The sequence below is a fragment of the Ruditapes philippinarum genome, unplaced genomic scaffold (genome assembly GCF_026571515.1).
Source record: "Ruditapes philippinarum isolate M1 unplaced genomic scaffold, ASM2657151v2 ctg6588_1_1_1_1, whole genome shotgun sequence".
Lineage (NCBI taxonomy): Eukaryota > Metazoa > Mollusca > Bivalvia > Venerida > Veneridae > Ruditapes > Ruditapes philippinarum.
Window position 1 is genome coordinate 19,654 of NW_026867161.1, and position 18,576 is coordinate 38,229.

General features: G+C 32.7%; 2 protein-coding genes across 2 annotated transcripts; both read left to right on the forward strand.

The window, feature by feature from the left end:
* Positions 1 to 9,049: 9,049 nt before the first annotated feature.
* On the forward strand, positions 9,050 to 12,833 carry LOC132735083 (uncharacterized). The gene has a single exon (XM_060721986.1). The coding sequence runs from the start codon at positions 9,345 to 9,347 to the stop codon at positions 12,126 to 12,128; it is 2,784 nt and encodes a 927-aa protein (XP_060577969.1). The 5' UTR covers positions 9,050 to 9,344; the 3' UTR covers positions 12,129 to 12,833.
* Positions 12,834 to 13,767: 934 nt separating this feature from the next.
* LOC132735086 (uncharacterized) lies at positions 13,768 to 17,930 on the forward strand (the record flags this gene model as incomplete). The annotated part of the gene is made up of 3 exons (XM_060721987.1): positions 13,768 to 13,878; positions 16,669 to 16,798; positions 17,585 to 17,930. Coding segments are annotated over 3 exons (363 nt in total), but the record flags the coding sequence as incomplete, so codon positions are not given.
* Between the last annotated feature and the right edge of the window lie 646 nt (positions 17,931 to 18,576).

Below are 18,576 nucleotides of genomic sequence, written 5' to 3' on the forward strand. Positions count from 1 at the left end.
GATGTAAATGAAATGATGAAAACATGGTTAATGTAGATTTAGAAAAATACATGAATAATGGATTGTATTTGTGAAAGTACATATGCGATTGTAAGTTTATTTTATGTGATATTTATATTTGTGAAAGTGCTCCAAGTCCCTGACAGGATGGGCAATATCCAAATTTATTGTTCTCAATTTTTACACTGAAATGTCCGATCCCTTTCCTCCCTGTGTATTGATTTTTTTGTAAGTTTTGACACCTGTCACATCAAAGGCACTCACCCCATACAAGCAGTCATGTAGCTAACAACACTGATTGGCTAAAAGCACTGTCAGATGAAATATACGTCATTTGCTGTATATTTCGTCATTTGCTGTATGTTTCACGTAACGCGTAAGGATTTTTTTGTATTTCTTGTCGGTAAATAATGCGTGACCTTGATTGAACTTAGACTTTAGTTAGACAATGTTTTTTAATTTAGCATTGAAGGCTGTGAGTTTCAAAAAGGATTTTAAACTTAAAAGTATGGATTCTTTTTATTTTGTTTATTAATTATACTTTTGCTGTAGTCTACTGTAGGGAGAAAAAATACACCAGTTATCTTTTTTTCACAATTTTGACGAAAATTTACAATGGTCACAAGTGCGAATTTTGGCAATAAAAAAACAAACAACAAACACTTGATAACTGTACAGTAGCTACCGCCGGCATTGCCGATCAACACAAATTTGAAGTACACATCGCTTGTGTAATAATTATACGATAATTACATTTCTTTTTTTGAATTTTCACAACTCTATTTTATGAAGTCAATGCATGATATAAAATTACTGTATACAAGAATGTTTCTTCAGTCAAAACATTTTTGTCATTTTATATCGCAAATGAGTTGATAGCAGTCACTGCACAAAGAAAAACTAGCGTACATAATTCAAGAGTGTAGATTTTACCGGCGGGGTTTTTCTTTTCTTTCTTGAACCACTTTTCTTGAATATTTGTGATTCAATGACATTAATTCAGAAAATTTCAAAAATTTACACAGCAATTTTTCAGGGATCCCAACGGAATCCCCAGCTAGGAATCACAGGGATTCCTCCCGACTTTTTGGGATCCTCGGAATCCCGGAACCCCGTTAGTGTCGAACCCTGTTAAAAAAATCATTATGACAAAAAATGTTGAGATGAAGATGTAAATGAAATGATGAAAACATGGTTAATGTAGATTTAGAAAAATACATGAATAATGGATTGTATTTGTGAAAGTACATATGCGATTGTAAGTTTATTTTATGTGATATTTATATTTGTGAAAGTGTATCAGTTAGTGGTTGACATACCACCCACCGAAAAATCACTATTCTTCTGTAATAAGTCCCTTTTAAATGATGAGTTTTGACGTTATGTTTGTAAGAAACAGTTGTTTAATTGAAAAATAATTGAATGTGATGAATGTGTTGGTGGAGATATAATTGTAAGTTTATTTTATGTGATATTTATATTTGTGAAAGTGTATCAGTTAGTGGTTGACATACCACGCACCGAAAAATCAATTTTGTTCTGTTATTAGTCCCTTTTAAATTATCTAGTTTTGTCGATATGCTTGTAAGAAACAGTTGTTTAATTGAAAAATAATTGAATGTGATGAATGTGTTGGTGGAGATATAATTGTAAGTTTATTTTATGTGATATTTATATTTGTGAAAGTGTATCAGTTAGTGGTTGACATACCACCCACCGAAAATCACTATTCTTCTGTTATTATCAAATGTTTGTTAGTCTCTAAATTCTCTAGTTTTGTCATTACTTTTGTAAACACGGTTTCTTTATTTAAGTTTGCAAAGATTGTTTTTGTCTGTTTTGCTAATTCAGTTATTCTTTCCACTTCCCTTTTCCTGGCTTTTGTTGTAGGTGTATTTACAATGTGAAAAATACGATCTTCATTCACAAGAACACTAGGGTGCCATGCAAAATCCGGATATTCATGAGTTCCTCCAGAAGATTTTGCTCTAGAAAGAGCCACAAATAAGGCTCCAGGAGTTTTAGATTCAAAGGTTTTTGTGCCAGGATCAATTACAATATATCTACTTGTCTCTCCAGCTCCTATTGTTAACCCTTGACATCTATGTATTGTTGTTCCCCAGCCAAGTCTTAGTGGAACTTGTTGGCGTTTACAGCCATGGCAACGGCATTCAACCATTCGTTCAATTGGAACTATTGGTACTATCTTTGGTTCCTGAGTTATGAAAGGTGACCCTGTATATTTATGAAATTTAACCATAATTACATCTGGCAAAGAATCTTTTGGATGCCTACCATCTAGGTAAATGATGTCTGTGACCACTCCTGTTGATCCATTGAATAAGCCATACTTGACACATAAGTTGCATGTAAGCATAACTTTTGATCCCCTGCATAAGTAAAGACAATTCATAAGACCACTTGCTTTATCACATGGTGTTCCTTTTGCATGTGGACCTTTATTTATTGCAAACATTTTGGCAACAGGGGCTTGAATGTTTGCTTTTAAAAGTTGCTGTAGATTGTGTTGTAATTCCGCACTATGTGTTGGAAAAACAAATAAACCATTTTCTATCAAATCTGACATGAAACTCTGACCATACTTGGATATAAGATTATTCCATTGAAATTGCTGAAGCCAAGCTGTTTGCTCTTTAGTAACTTTGTATTCTCTAAGGCTCATCAAAACATCTTTTAACTGTTGTTGATCATTATTTTGACGTATGATAGTTTTCAATTCTGCAGCATATATAAACTCTTTCCATACTCATGAACCATGTATTGCAGCAGAGGTTTTGGTATTAGTAGTATATACAGGTGTGTCACAGACAGGAGGAAGTTGTACATCATCTCCTAGAAAAATTACAACTGGAAGACCTCCCCAAGATAATGATGGGTTATTCATTCCAAAGCGACACATAAATTCCATCCATCCTAATGTTGTAGAACCAATAAGTGATCTTTCATCAACAATAATCGCAACTAAACTTTTACAATTCTCTTGTATTGTTTCAGCTTTAACTCCATTTGGAGGTCTCATTTCTTTTGTTGCTGCATAACCTGTTGGCACATAAAAAAAGCTATGTTAAGTTTTACCTGCTATCAGATTTGCACTGCTTCCAGTTGGACATAAAACTTGAACAGCTTTACTATTGTTAAATAGTGTTTGAATGGCATTTACCATGCATTTTATTAAAAATGATTTACCAGAACCAGCTGTACCTGTAACTATCAGTCTTAAAGGCTGAAGTATTGAAGGATCTTCCTTATATTTAATTAATTTGTCCATGACCAAATTAAAAGTAAATTTCTGTTCTTTATTCATGGACTGAAGTTTGATGTCAGTAAAGAGTTGATTGTCATTAGATGGTGTATCTTGTTCAAGAGTTTCCAGAAACTTGAGACCAAATCCCTGTGGATATTCCGTAGAAGTACTTCCCCAGTTATAGTCAGGGCCACCATCATCAAAAGTAAAATCATTCGGGTCAGTATATTCTTTGTGCGGTTCTAATAGTTGTGCCCATTCAGGTTGTTCAATTGTGTCACCTTCATCTTGTTGATCATTTTCGTCAATATCATGTTCATCTTCTGAATAATTTGTTTTTGCTCTTTCAATGTCTGCTTTGACAAAATTTGGACAGTCATCTGATTTTAAGAAGTCAGACATCAATTGTTCCCAAGTTTGATTATTCTGCTTTATGTCTTCAAGTTTTCGCCAATTTGGTGTATGCAATAAAAGCATTGATCTGCAGAAATCTTCTTGCAGTGGCCATGTTGCTCGTACAGAACTGCCATTAATGACAGGTACTTTACCTTGTTTACATATATATTTATACCATGAACATTTTTCATCTTCATGTCTGTTTAAATATTTATCCAAAGGTGTTTCTTTAGTAATGGTTTTACCTGTTCGTTCTAGAACTCTTGATCCAGTGAAACTTACAGTTTGAAACTTATGACTACATCTGTAAAGAGGAAGACCAACTAATTCAAATGAAGTCTCTATATCTCGTTTGACTGTATTCATCAGAAGCTTTGTGCAAACTGACTTTGTTGTAGCACCTGTATTTTCATCTGCTGAATGAGCTATATCATTGAATAGATCTACAACAGCCCCTGTTGGCTGGTTACCTTTACAAGCATAACCAGTGATATACTTTTCAGTGGCAATTATTTCATTAACTGATGGATTTTCAGGTGAACTCTTTGATAAAATGAGTGATATATCTCCATTAGCTCTCCAACCTTGGGTATGAAATTTTGAATGTTGAACCAGCATAGGGTGATCTCTGGGCATTTCTAACCTTAAAGAGTGATTTTTGTCATAAACAATACCTGGTGAGTTTCTTAAGATTTTACCTGGTTTTTTGTCAGTACCAAACTCCATTCTGCAAACAAGATTATTTTTATTGGGTTTAAGACAATATTGAGAGCACCTGTGAATATTTATTCTATTGCAAAGTAGTAAATGGTCTTCTAACAGTGTTTCTTGTGATTCACTAACATCCATCAAGAGTTTCAGCAGAGGGTTCTTTTCTTCAGGTGGAGCTGGTGCTGTACCTTCAGGTGGTGGCCATAAGTCTTTGTTTGGCAATCCATTTTCATCCTTACCTGCAGGATGGTTTGCTGTTAAGCCGAAAATCGATTTTGCCCAATTTGAAAGTTCTTCTGCTGTTTGATCATCAGACAAACCTCTTTCAATTGCTTTGAAGATTAGATCATGAGGTTGTCGATCAGTACGCCAGCATAAACCATGCCAATGGATCATACCTCGAGATTTGGCGAATTCCTGGCGATACCAAAAAGCATCAACTCCAAAAGCAGGTTGCATAACTGTGTTGAAGTAAGATTGTGTTCTTAAATCAAAGTAGTGACCAACAATATGTGTGTTTTTTTGTAAGGCTGAAAATAAGTTATTCCCTGTTATCTAGGTCAAACAAATGCCTGAAGTTTTCTTTTGTATAGAGATGTAACAATCTTCTTAAAGCTTTGAAAATGGTATTCAGCACAACTGCCTGTTGTAAAGAATGATGGGAAGGCCATTACCTTCATTGATCTGAAATTGTATAAGTGACCTTAAACTCTTTGTTTCTTTGTGCCCAATACTGGGATGTTCCTCGTAAGGAAGCGCCAAAGTAAAGAATTTTTTTGGCAATAAGAGGTTGTCTCCATTTTTAATTTGTTCTTTAAGAATCAGAGAGTGATATTTGCTCCTCACCAAGTTGCTGTTTAACAATATAGCTACTTTGCTCTAATGTGCGTTTACGCATTATAATGTTGTGAACAATAAATTTGAAAAACTGGTGTTGAGCAAAACGACCATCTTCATACCACATTTGATGTTCTGCCCATTCTGACATTGATGTACAGGTCCTAGGGCGATTAATGTGATAGTCTCCATGACCATAAGGGAAAAGACATGGAAAAGCCAAAGTGTAAAAAAAATGGCATTGTAGTAAATTCAGACAAAGGAAATGTTATCACGTGTCGGCCATGGAATACATATTTTTTTCCGTTTTTCATTTACATGATTTTCACCAAGTACTTAATTCTTCAATGACGTTTTTCACTTTATCTTTTATATCTATTTTTTGATCAGGTAGTGAAATACTTGAGATTGTTTCACCATTAACATCTCCAGGATTTGTTTGGTCTGGAGCTGGAACTTGGTCACTGATGTCATTAATGTTTGAAACTTTAGCTTCTATTGTGTCTATTTGTATTGGTGCATTTTCAGGTAACTGCTCAATTCTTTCTTGACTTATGGTGATATTGGAATATGCTTTGTTATTTTTTTTCAACCATTTTAGTGCATTGAGCACTGCAAGTCGACGTACATTGAATTTTTTACTTGTGTTGTTTGCTCATATTCTTCGAACACAAATCATTTTTAATTCTTTTGGTAATTGAGGAAGAATATTTTGCAGGTTCGTTAACATCTTGTGGGAAAGTAACGCGAGTGAATTTAGCAAGCAATACCCACCATGTTTAAGCATGTGAACGTGCATAACAGGAGCTTTATTCTGCATATAAGTTGTTGCTCAACAAGAGTAAGATTTTGTAAATTCTGAAGGTACTTGCAAAAGGGTTTCATTAAATTTTTGTCAGAAAACATTTTAATACTATTTTTGTCAGAATGACAACGTTGACAAAGAGATTCTGAGGCCATTCTCATTTGTAACCTACGTTCATGGCATGTTGAACAATGTCCTATAGTATAAGACATTTGTTCTAACTCAAATGTACGGATACAATCCATGACTTTATTGAAATGTGTGTCATTTGAGCATGGGGGTGGGTTTGGTAGTTCATCAGTTATAACATTATATTTTTTTTCAGCGGATTTTACATGTGCAGAATTTCTTTGCCGTCTGAGAGTTGCCTCATAATTTGTTTCTGTGTTTATAGGCTCTTCAAAATTAATTCCTAATTTTCTACATTTGATAGACATATCAAAATCTTTACTGTTATTCAATTTAGAATCATTTGTAAAAGTGGATGATTTCATGCGCTTAATTGGCAAGAATTTTTTCCTTTTGCTAGTTTTGTTTTGATTAGTATTTCTTTTTCTTTTAGCACCACTGTAATTTTTGTTTAATTTTTTTGTGCTAGAACTCGGCACATTGTCCTCTAGTAGTGATGTATTTAATGGTTGTTCAGTTAATAAGGAGAAATGTTGATTTGACAGCAATAAAGTAATTGTTGTATCTGACACATTTGATGAACTGTAATGTTTCATGTGTAAGTGAGTTTTAAAATGTTCTGCTATCTCTATCAAAGCGGATTCCTTTCAGGAATGTATGTATGTTAAGTTTTAGTAAGTCACAAGCAACTTTTAATTCACATACTGTTCCCAGCTCACCCATTGCTGTTTTATCATATATTTCTTGGTATTTTTTTGAATTTTATGTCCAATTTAATCATGTGAAAAGTGTTGCAAGGTCTTCAAAATTCATCCCAGTGTGTAACAATGTGTGAACATAATAGGTTTCTATAGTAATTACTTTTAGAGAAATCACCATGTAACCCAAGACTTAAAGTATGAAAAAAACAGCTACCATCATGTGGTACAGCCCATTTCTTGTAATTTACACCATTAATAGTTAGAAAACTGTATTCTCCATTATAATTTGATAAGTTAGCTAGCTTGAAAGAATCATTTGCTTTTATTGGTTTAGTTTCTACAATGTGCTTTTCATGCAAGGCTGATGATGGGCATTTCTGTGAAAAATTTGCTGTTACAACATTTTCAATGTTTTTTGAACCATCAGTTGTAGTATCATGTGAATCAGATTCAATATTTACTGCTGTACAATAATTGTGTTCTTGATGTATTTCATTTGAATGTTTAACAATTTTTGTTTGAAGTTCTTGAAATTGATTTTCTACAACAGTGTTGTTCAGACAATAATTATGGTCATTGTAATTATCATCCTGCATATGTAAATGCTCAGATTGATTTGGAGAGAGTAAATATACCTGTGTCGAAGCCTGTGAATCATAATTTACTTCTGTACAATAATTGTGTTCTTGGTATATTTCATTTGAATGTTTAACATTTTTTGTTTGAAGTTCTTGAAATTGATTTTCTACAACATTGTTGTTCAGACAATAATTATGGTCATTGTAATTATCATCCTGCATATGTAAATGCTCAGATTGATTTGGAGAGAGTAAATATACCTGTGTAGAAGCCTGTGAATCATTATTTACTTCTGTACAATAATTGTTTTCTTGGTATATTTCATTTGAATGTTTAACATTTTTTGTTTGAAGTTCTTGGAATTGATTCCCTACAATTTTGTTGTCCAGACAATAATTATGCTCGTTGAATATAGACATAGTTATTTACCAGTATGCTTCCTGAATGTAGACATATTACATGTGAAAATAATGCATAAGATCTGGTAAGGTCTATAATATTTATATGAATTTTTTTTTTCAGGAAAATCAATTGAAATCATATGCTTAGAATTTGACTTAGATATATTTAAAACTTGTAGTTGTATACAGTATAGTCCAGTAGGACTAGCTCAAGTTATTGCATAAACTTGCATAAGTAAGTGAATAAAAATGTTAAAATATATTTAAATGTACAAAAGGAAACATGTAAAATTTGTGGTAGTCCAAATATGCAAAAGTAAATATAATTCTATGACTTTAAATAGGAAAATGTAATTATGCCAAAATAGTACCGTTCAGCCTGTTGAGACGACAGCGATAAAAAAAGCAGACGACTTTTTATAAGACTGGGCCGTTTAATGATAAAAAATCTGTGTAGTTTACACGCTTTTCGGAATGAAAATCAAAAAGCGCCCGCTGTTCATAACATTTAAACGAATTACAGTCAACCCGGCCCCAAGTCAACCCGGCCCCAAGTCACCCCGGCCCCAAATTGGTCAACCCGGCCCCAAACCAATTTCATTTCTGGTCAACCCGGCCCCATTTTTTTTTAATTATTTATTTTGCTTGAAAATGTAAACACTTATCAAGAAATAAGATAGAAATTAACAACAAAAACAAAAGTTCAATGATGATATCTTTTATTATTTATTTTATATAAAAAGTATCAATATCAACTATCAATATCAACAAACAAGCAAATTGTATATTATATAGTTCAACAATGTTCCTGACACACCCCTACAATGTTCATCACATATATATTCTTTGAAAATAAGTTAATAAAAAACGAAACAAATAATAATTATAATGATGAACGTATTCAATAAAAACATTCAAATGAATTGAAAAAATATTGTTGGAAACTATATAAATTTATACAAACCTTTTAACTCGAAATTCTATATATACTTCATCATCAATATTGCGTATTAAAGACTTAATCGGCGCAATTAAATTTACCGACACTTTTTTTTACTATTATTCTATAGTTAATAATCTTAAATTAATAATAAATCATTTTTATTCCATCATACAACAAAATGACGAAAATAGTTTTCTTTGAAAAATATATATATTGGGGCCGGAATGACCAATTTTGGGGCTGCACTGACCAATTTTGGGGCCGGGTTGACCAAATAAAAATATCGTGGGGCCGGATTGACCAATTTTGGGGCCGGGTTGACCAATTTTGAGGCCGGGTTGACTTGGGGCCGGGTTGACTTGTACCGCATTTAAACCAGTCCAAATAATCAGCCATTGAGGCGCTTGTTAAGCGTTTTACAAGAGGCGCTTGTCAAGCGTTTTACAACATAGATTTGAAAATGGCGGCGCCCGCTAACTAAGGATTTTTTCGCAGCTCATTAGGTTTGGGATATATATTTTTTTGAATTTTTCATTAACTTTTAATTTGATTTCTTTTGAATTGATACGCGTCATACATGTTATCTAAGAGCGCTACAGCCCTCGCGGGGCCTTTGGCCCCGCACGGACTTTCCGCATATAAACCATACCAACTTGTCAGACAAAAGTCAGGGACTGGAAGTAACAATATAGTCACTAAATTTATTGTACGGAGAATTCCAATCGTCCGAGACAAACATTCAAAGTTACTGTCTCTTGGAAGCACCTCCCTAAAGTTTAAACTATTTCTAAACAAAAAACCTCTATCTGGATACAGAATAATAAATTTAGAGAACTTAAAAGACCATGTCGCAGTTATATCGACCCATAGTTGCATATGTGAAAAAGCAAGAGCATTGGCTGCAAATGGCAAACCCCCAATCATTCTTAGATCTGAGAAATGTAAAAGTGGATTATTTAGTATCCTACTAGCTATTTGTGAAGGCTGTAAACAAGAATTCTGCTTAAATACAAGCCAAAAACAAGGAAACGGTCAATATGATATAAATGTAAGGGCAGTATGGGGAACTATGGCTAGTGGTGGTGGAGCAACTGACATACGGGAACAACTTTCAACAATGAACATACCCCAGTTGACTTCAAATATGTTTTCTTCTCTGGAAGATCAAATTGGAAAATGGTGGGAGGATGCTTTAAAGGAAGAAATGGGAAAGGCCGGAGCTGAGGAGAGGAGAATAGCTATTGAGAAAGGTAATTTTCATGATGGTATTCCAGCTATCACTGTTATATGTGATGGTGGGTGGTCAAAGCGGACATACAAACACACATACAATGCTTATGGTGGAGTTGGTGTCATTTTTGGAGCTGAAACCAAAAAATTGCTTTATATTGGTGTAAGAAATAAGCACTGTGTTATTTGCAAGCAGGCCAAAAATAAGACAGTTGAACCTAAATCACACAATTGTTATAAAAATTGGAGTGAAAGCTCTCAGGCAATGGAAGCTGACATTATTTTAAATGGTTTCTTGCAAGCAGAAACATCTCATGGAGTAAGGTACACAAAAATAATTGCTGATGGAGACAGCTCTGTGTTCCCACAACTGCAGGAAAAAGTGCCAGTTTGGGGAACATCAATTGAAAAACTTGAGTGTGCTAATCATACTTGCAAATGTTTGCGGTCAAATCTAGAAAAGCTTGTTATTGAAAAACCCCATTATAAAGGCAAAGGGAAATTAACAAAAATTAACAGATTAAGATTAACAACAGCCGTAAGATGTGCTATACGCATGAGGTCCAAAGATCAAAATGTAAAGCAACTGAGAAAAGATATCATTAATTCAGTTTACCATGTCCTTGGTTTTCATGACCGATGCAGTGACTTTTGCAAAAAAAAAGTAAAACATACAATGGATAATGATGGTGATGATAATGATAATGAATTGAACTTTGACAATGAATCATTTGATGACATTTTTGAAAGCCAGTATGAGTACTGGAAGTTACCATCTGAAAAAGAAATGGAAAGTTCAAGACATGCATCAAAAAATAAATGTCAAAAATCCGAACTGAAAGAACTGGTTAAAGATGTTCAATTTTTTTTAAACAGAATAGCAGATAAAAGTCATAGACTTATAGGAAATTTCACCATAAATTTATGTGAAAGTTGGATGGCTATTAGAGCAAAGTTTGATGGGGGAAAAGTAATAAATAGATGTTCCCGTGGTTCTTGGAATGCACGATGCTACGGGGGTGCGTTGAGGAAAAATATAGGAGTTGAATGGTCACCCATCACTTTCAACCATGTAACTAAGGAACCTGCTGGAGTTTTTTTTTTAAGCGGTGTTAGACGACAAGCACAACTTTTGAATGCTTCATCTAAATACAAGGCAAAACCTGATAGTAAAAATGTAAGAAGAAAAAGAAAACTAGAAGACATAGCAGTGAACAATTCAAAGAAAGCTAAACTTCATTATGGAAGTAATTTAGACGATTCACCAGATGTTTCCCAGTCCAAATTAAAAGAACTATGTGATAATTTCTTAAAAAGTCAGGTTAAAATTTCAGATACAGACATTTTAAATATTCAAAATAATACAATTGATCAGTCTTTAAGTGATACATGGAGAAAAGAAAGGAATATAAGATTGACAAGTTCAAACTTTGGAAAAGTCATGGCCAGAAGATCAACAAACGTCTCCTCAGCTCTGGTAAAAAATATGCTGTACAGTAAATTCCAAGGTAACATACACACTATTAGAGGTTTGACACAAGAGCAAAATACAATAATTGAATACAAAAACCAAAAGGGAAATGTAGAAGTTAGTAAAACTGGATTAAAAATATGTAAGAGTCATCCATATTTAGCAGCATCAACAGATGGAATTGTTCAAACCAAAAGTGACACTGGACTTTTAGAAATTAAAAATTTGCTACAGACAAATTCATACATGATAAAACAGGCCATAGGGAAAGTACAAAATTTTTGCCTTCAACAGTCAAACAACAAGGTACAACTAAAAAGAGAACATGAGTATTACTTTCAAATTCAAGGCCAACTGAACATATTTGAAATTGAATGGTGTGATTTTGTTATAAGGAGGACCAACCCATATGATTTATATATTGAAAGGATTAAAAGAGATAAAAACTTATGGACATTGAAAATGGTTCCAAAATTAAAATGTTTTTACATGAAATTTATTCTTCCGGAATTATCACTTCCAAGATATGGAACATACACTGGCATTAGGCAACCTGAAAAACCATGGGTAGGTTTAATACCAGTAAGATTCATAAGATGTTCCAAATGTTTAAAAAAAATAAATAAAAAAATTAAATTGTCATACTGTAATATTAATTAAGGTATTAGCACCCTAATGCATTACCTCCGCTTTGAAGAGTATTCAAATAGGCTAGAATTACTGTTAACTACATTGAAAATGAGGGCCATGGGTTCAATCCCCAGAAGGTTCAACTTTTTTTTTTCTTTCTTTTTTTTCTTTTAACATTATTTATGTATCTCTCATGTCCCATATGGAAAGAAAAAAGTGTTTAATATTGAATTTTTAATTTATATAGGTATTTATTGGCTAAATTATGCTAAATCTAGTGATAAATATGGTACCTGATATTTTCAAAGTGTAATATAATCAAAACTAGACGGTAAAAGTATTTAATATTTTACAAGATCAACCAATATACTTTTTTAAAAATTTAGGGAAACTTTGAAAACAGGCGCTCATTTGGGTAAATTTTAAGATTTTTTTTAATTAGGCTCCCTAAGTAGAAAAATGGTAAGACATGTGGTAAAAATGGGTGGGGTAGGGTAACATTTTTATACAGATTTCATAAATTTTAAGTAGGAACCATAATTTTGCTTATGTGGATTGTTAGCTGAATGGTACTATTTGTTTCTTACCAAAAATTAAGGGGAAAACATTTTTCATTAGAATGTTATTGCAGATTATTTAAAGGTTCCTCATTTCTAAAAAAGGGCCCTCATAACATCCTAGCTTGAGTTCAGAAAAGTGGACATAACTTGATTTCCGTACGGTAAACTTTGTTTAAATTTTTATATACAGGTGTACTTTAAGGTATACATCTGACCTATGATGTCAATTCTTTAGTTCTTGATAGTGCCCATTAGGGTCCTAATACCTTAAGGTGAAAGGTTGAATATTGTCATTTAAATGTATATTGTCATTTAAATTTTACAATAAAATTGAGCATACTATTATTCATTAATTTTATGAACGTATGTTACAATTCATAACATACAAATATATATATTAGGTTTCTAATTTAAATATATGAACCAATGTGAAACATTATGTGTATGTAGTTAAAGCTTAATGAGGGTCCATCCGCCCTTTCGGGCACAAAATGCAGCTTGCCCTGTCGAGTACGGACCCCGGACATGTCACCAGTCATGTCCTTAAAGAGTTAATTTTGAAGCACAAAATGGTGATAATTTACCTCCATGCAATTTCCACGGAGTATTAGCCAAAGATATGAATTTTGAGCCGAAAAGTAGGTCACTGTACGGTGGTCAATGAGAACCTAAATGTACAGTAACCTGTGACAATAGGAAAGGTGTTTAGCCCTGAAAAGGGCTGTTGGTGCCAGCTATAGGCCTGCCTTACAAGCCGTCTATCTGTACTAGGGGCTCACGCACCCTAGTACACCATCCTCGGCGTCTCAGCCTACTTTGTAGGGCCACTCCCCTCGGCATTAGTCAGGACATCGGCAGCTGGTCCGCAGAAGTGACGAAGTAGGAGTTCCGTAGTTACCGCCCACGGTTGAAGGCAAAATTTAAGTTGTCTACCAGCCAAGTTGTAAATCTTCTGCCGATGCCCTGTGCCTCAGCGACGTGCACGCTCCGAGGGGAAGTGAGAAGTGTGAAACATTATAACATAAAACTTAATTTATATACATGTATTTCAGTACACAGATCAGTCCTTGAAAGCACCAGAAAAAATTCTAACAGAATCACTGCCAAATTTAAGTAGTTGTTCAGTTCAATGTGATACTCAGTCTTGTGTGACAAATTATTCAACATTTTCCCAAGATACTGCAGGGCCATCAGGTCAACAGAAGCAGAAAGTTACACAGGTAATTTGTTGTTGTTTAAAACCAAAATAAAGTATTGTATTGCAACATGATGTTGTACTCTCTTAACAGAGATCTTTAAATGTTGTTCATTTTTTTCAATCTGAAAAAATATTTATTATACTTTTTTTAATTGAAATTAAAACATATTTTAGATATTATGGATGAGCACAGTATGTTTTTCAAGCCATCATGTGTAAAGTTTAAACATATGGGAGATTTCTGACAGACTGTCATTATAACGTTGCTTGATCATTGAGGTGTTTCAGTTCTATAAGTCAACATATGATGAATCTTTATGAGGAAGGAGCCAACTTCATATTTAATATTTTCAAACTTCAACAATATTTATGTCATAAAAATAAATTTATATTAATGCATTCCATTTCCAAAATCTATCATTATTCAGCCTTTCTTTAAATAATAAGCTGTGAGAGCAGTAAAACAATTTATATAGTTGGAAGCTGTAATTAGTCCCCTACCGGTTTACCGGAGGGGACTTTAGGTTTACCCTCTGTCCGTCTGTCTGTCCGTCCGTCCGTCAGTCTGTCCTTCCGTCTGTCCGTCCACAAAACTGGATCCCGCGATAACGCAAAAAGTACTGAAAATATTTTTATGAAACTTGGTATATGGATAGATGGCAGTATGGAGATTATGCACGTCTTTTTCTTTTCTTCCTATGTTGCAAATTCTGGTTGCTATGGCAACAAATAGACTGAAAATATGACAAATTTTACACATTAACTGGATCCCGCGATAACGCAAAAAGTACTGAAAATATTTTTATGAAACTTGATATATGGATAGATGGCAGTATGGAGATTATGCACGTCTTTTTCTTTTCTTCCTATGTTGAAAATTCCGGTTGCTATGGCAACAAATAGACTGAAAATATGGCAAATTTTACACATAACCTGGATCCAGTGATAACACAAAAAGTACTGAAAATATGTTTATGAAACTTGACATATGGGTAGATGGCAGTATGGAAATTATGCACATCCTTTTCTTATCTTCCTATGTTGAAAATTCTGGTTGCTATGGCAACATATAGACTGAATTTCAAGATTTCTTATTCTAGTTTTTAAGTTTTTTCACTTTAAGTTCTTTATTTCTTAAGGTATTTTCTTCAAACTTTAAATATAAGTTGCTTGTCATCAACCACATCATATGTGACAAGGTTTACAACTCTAGTACAAAATTTATCAGAATTACCTCCCTTGAACTTAAAATTTTCATGAAAAAAACATTGTTTTTTTTAATAACTTCTTTTTCTGAATGTATCTACTTCAAACTTCATATAAATGTTTCTTATTGTCACTCAACATTTGTGAGTGTTCAATACTCTAGCAAGACTATTTCCAGAATTATGCCCCTTTTGAACTTAGACTTTTTTTTGAGAAATTGGTAATTTTTACTCCAACTTCTTCAATCATGATAGGATTTTAAAAATGTTATATTTTGATAACAGGGATGTTTAAAAAATAACTTTAGAGTGTCCTTCAGTCCGTCTGTCTGTACATAAAAACTGTTTCCTGCGATCACTTTTAAAGAACTTTTCAACAAATTTACTTAAAATAGGAACCTAAGTGAATGGCCCTTCAGAATGTTGCTTTGGCTCTTACCGGTAGGGGACTTATGGATTGCTTGCAATACTATGATAATTGCTTGTTAGTCCCCTACCGGTTTAACCGGAGGGGACTTTAGGTTTACCCTCCGTCCGTCTGTCCGTCTGTCTGTCCGTCCGTCAGTCCGTCCGTCCACAAAACTGGATCCCGCGATAACGCAAAAAGTACTGAAAATATTTTTATGAAACTTGATATATGGATAGATGGCAGTATGGAGATTATGCACGTCTTTTTTTTTTCTTCCTATGTTGAAAATTCTGGTTGCTATGGCAACAAATAGTCTGAAAATATGGCAAATTTAACACATAAACTGGATCCAGTGATAACTCAAAAAGTACTGAAAATATTTTTATGAAACTTGAAATATGGGTAGATGGCAGTCTGGAGATTATGCACGTCTTTTTCTTTTCTTCCTATGTTGAAAATTCTGGTTGCTATGGCAACAAATAGCCTGAATTTCAAGATTTCTGATTTAAATTTTCAGCTTTTTCACTATATGTTCTTTATTTCTTAAGGTGTTTACTTCAAACTTTAAATATAAGTTCCTGGTCATCAACCACATCATATGTGACAAGGTTTATAACTCTAGCACAAAAAATATCAATATTACCTCCCTTGAACTTAGATTTTTTAGGGGAAAAAATGTTGTCTTTTTTAAATAACTTCTTTATTTCCTAATGTATCTACTTCAAACTTCATATATATGTTTCTTATTATCACTCGACATTTTTGAGAAGGTTAAATACTCTAGCAAGACTATTTCCAGAATTATGTCCCCCTTGAACTTAGATTTTTTTCGAGAAACTGGTTTTTTCACTCCAACTTCTTCATTCCTTATAGGATTTACTTTAAAATCCCACATCGTAATAATATGACAAGGTTGTATAAACTTAATTTCCTTACTAAGCATGGAAACTTAACACATTACTGTGATATAGACAAACTTATTTTATTATGTTTTGTGGTCGATATTTTCAAATACAGACTTCATCGTCAAATTCATTATAAATGGCAATACACAGGAGTGTATGACAATTAAAGAACTTTTTGAGGGACCGGTAGGGGACTACTGTATTGCCCGCAATACTATCAAATGCTTGTTAATTATTGATATTTCCTCTTATGTGTTCAACTGTCATAATTACCAATATTACATTTTCATTAGCCTCCGCCTTTGAAAAAAAGGTCAAGCCGAACCAAATTCCTGGGAAGAGAAATCCTTCATAAATGGATTGTTGATGATAAGAAGAAGAAAGAAAAGTGGTACCGTGGTACAGTTTTAGATGTATTATCAGGTAATTTATTCATTCTCACTTGAGGTGATTTGTGTTCATTCTTTTCATATTTTTTAAATCCAACATTCAATTGATTGAGTACATTGAAATGAAAACAATAGGCATGTTTCGTTTTTTATGCATAATTGTAAATGCATATTTTTTATGAAAAGTATGAGTAAAAATCATGATTGTTATACATGTATATTACATTGAAAACAATCAACATTATTTGATAAAATGAAATATTTTAAAGTAAATATGTATGTTATTGAAGGTATTTCAATAAATTATTATGTTGAGAGTATTTAGTTTCATACATAACAAAAAAAGAATGAAATAATTTAAAATGGATGTTGTTTGAAACTGTGAGATAAATGATTTGATATTTCATTATATATTAAATAGAATTAAATGATTATATAAATGTAGATACTAATTGTAGTCAATAACAATTCAATTTTTTCTTTAATAACATATTTTGTTATAAAGGTTGATTATACTTTACCACGTACAAAATTTTTGGCATTATTATTCAGTTATTTTTCAATTTGGCAAGACAAAAATTCATGTAATTTTTTAATATTTTTTTTTTGGGGGGGGGGGGGGGCAAACAATTCTCTTTTGGAATATGGCCTTTAAATGTCCTTATTATAAAAGGGATAAAGGCCCATCTTACATAAATATTTCAAAATGCCAATTTTTTCATTTCTATATATTTTTTGTCAATATTTTAAGCATTCATAGAAAATAATCCATTGTTTACCAATGCTCTTAAAATGATGATTATGGTAAATTTTTAAATAGGTAAAGATGGAGATCCGACAGCTGTATATGAGGTGTTGTATAATGGTGAAGAAACTGCCCACGAAGTGGATGGTTTGACTGCTGATTTGCAGGAAGGTTCATTAAAGTTTTTAGACATATAGAGTGAGTATCAGTTGCTTGTTTTTATAATCAAACACACTGGTAGTTGTAGCCCCATTTAACTTTAGGCATAAAAATGTTGTATTAATAAGGAAATAGTTTGTTAACAAGTAAGTGCTGATCTAGTGGCACATACTATTTGTTGATAAACCATGACATTGAAAACATATTGTTATTTAACTAAATGATTAAACACCAAATTCTTGTCAACTTAAGGTTCTTTATGATAAATGTGCCATTAAAAGTAAAATTAATTACATGTTAACTATGTTATTTTTTAAATTAAAATAATATTTAACTTTCATAATTCATGAAAATCTTCACATATTGATAAATTATGATAAAATTCCGTTGATCATGATTAAAAGCATCTATCATATATTGTCCATATTGTATCTGTTTGTATGTTATATATTAATATATTTATATATGATAGCAATGTTAGCAATTATGTATATGATAAGGTTGAATGTTACATTTTAACATTGTGAATATATAGCCATTTTTAAACTTTTTAACATTCACAAATATGTGATTGGCATTGTAATGAAATTAATGAGTGCTTCTATAACCTTTAAAACCTTCCATTACAATAAAATAAAAGCTTTGAGTTTTATTCTGACATGGACTAAATTATTTTATGTTAAAGAAAGCAATTCAATAACTAAGGGGATAGACGTTGTTTTCAGGTGCCATGTTCACCATGAATGAATATACAAATGGGCACTTTTTGTCTTCGTCCATCATTAAAGCTAGAAATTTGTCATATGAATTCAACACTGCCCAGTAAATAAACAAATTCATATTTATGTCATTATGTTATAAATTTAATTACATATATTATGTATGCATGACAGTAAATAGTAAAGAAA

Coding starts and splice junctions, on each gene's coding strand:
- LOC132735083 (XM_060721986.1), top strand. CDS start 9,345: ATGTTATCTAAGAGCGCTACAGCCCTCGCGGGGCCTTTGGCCCCGCAC.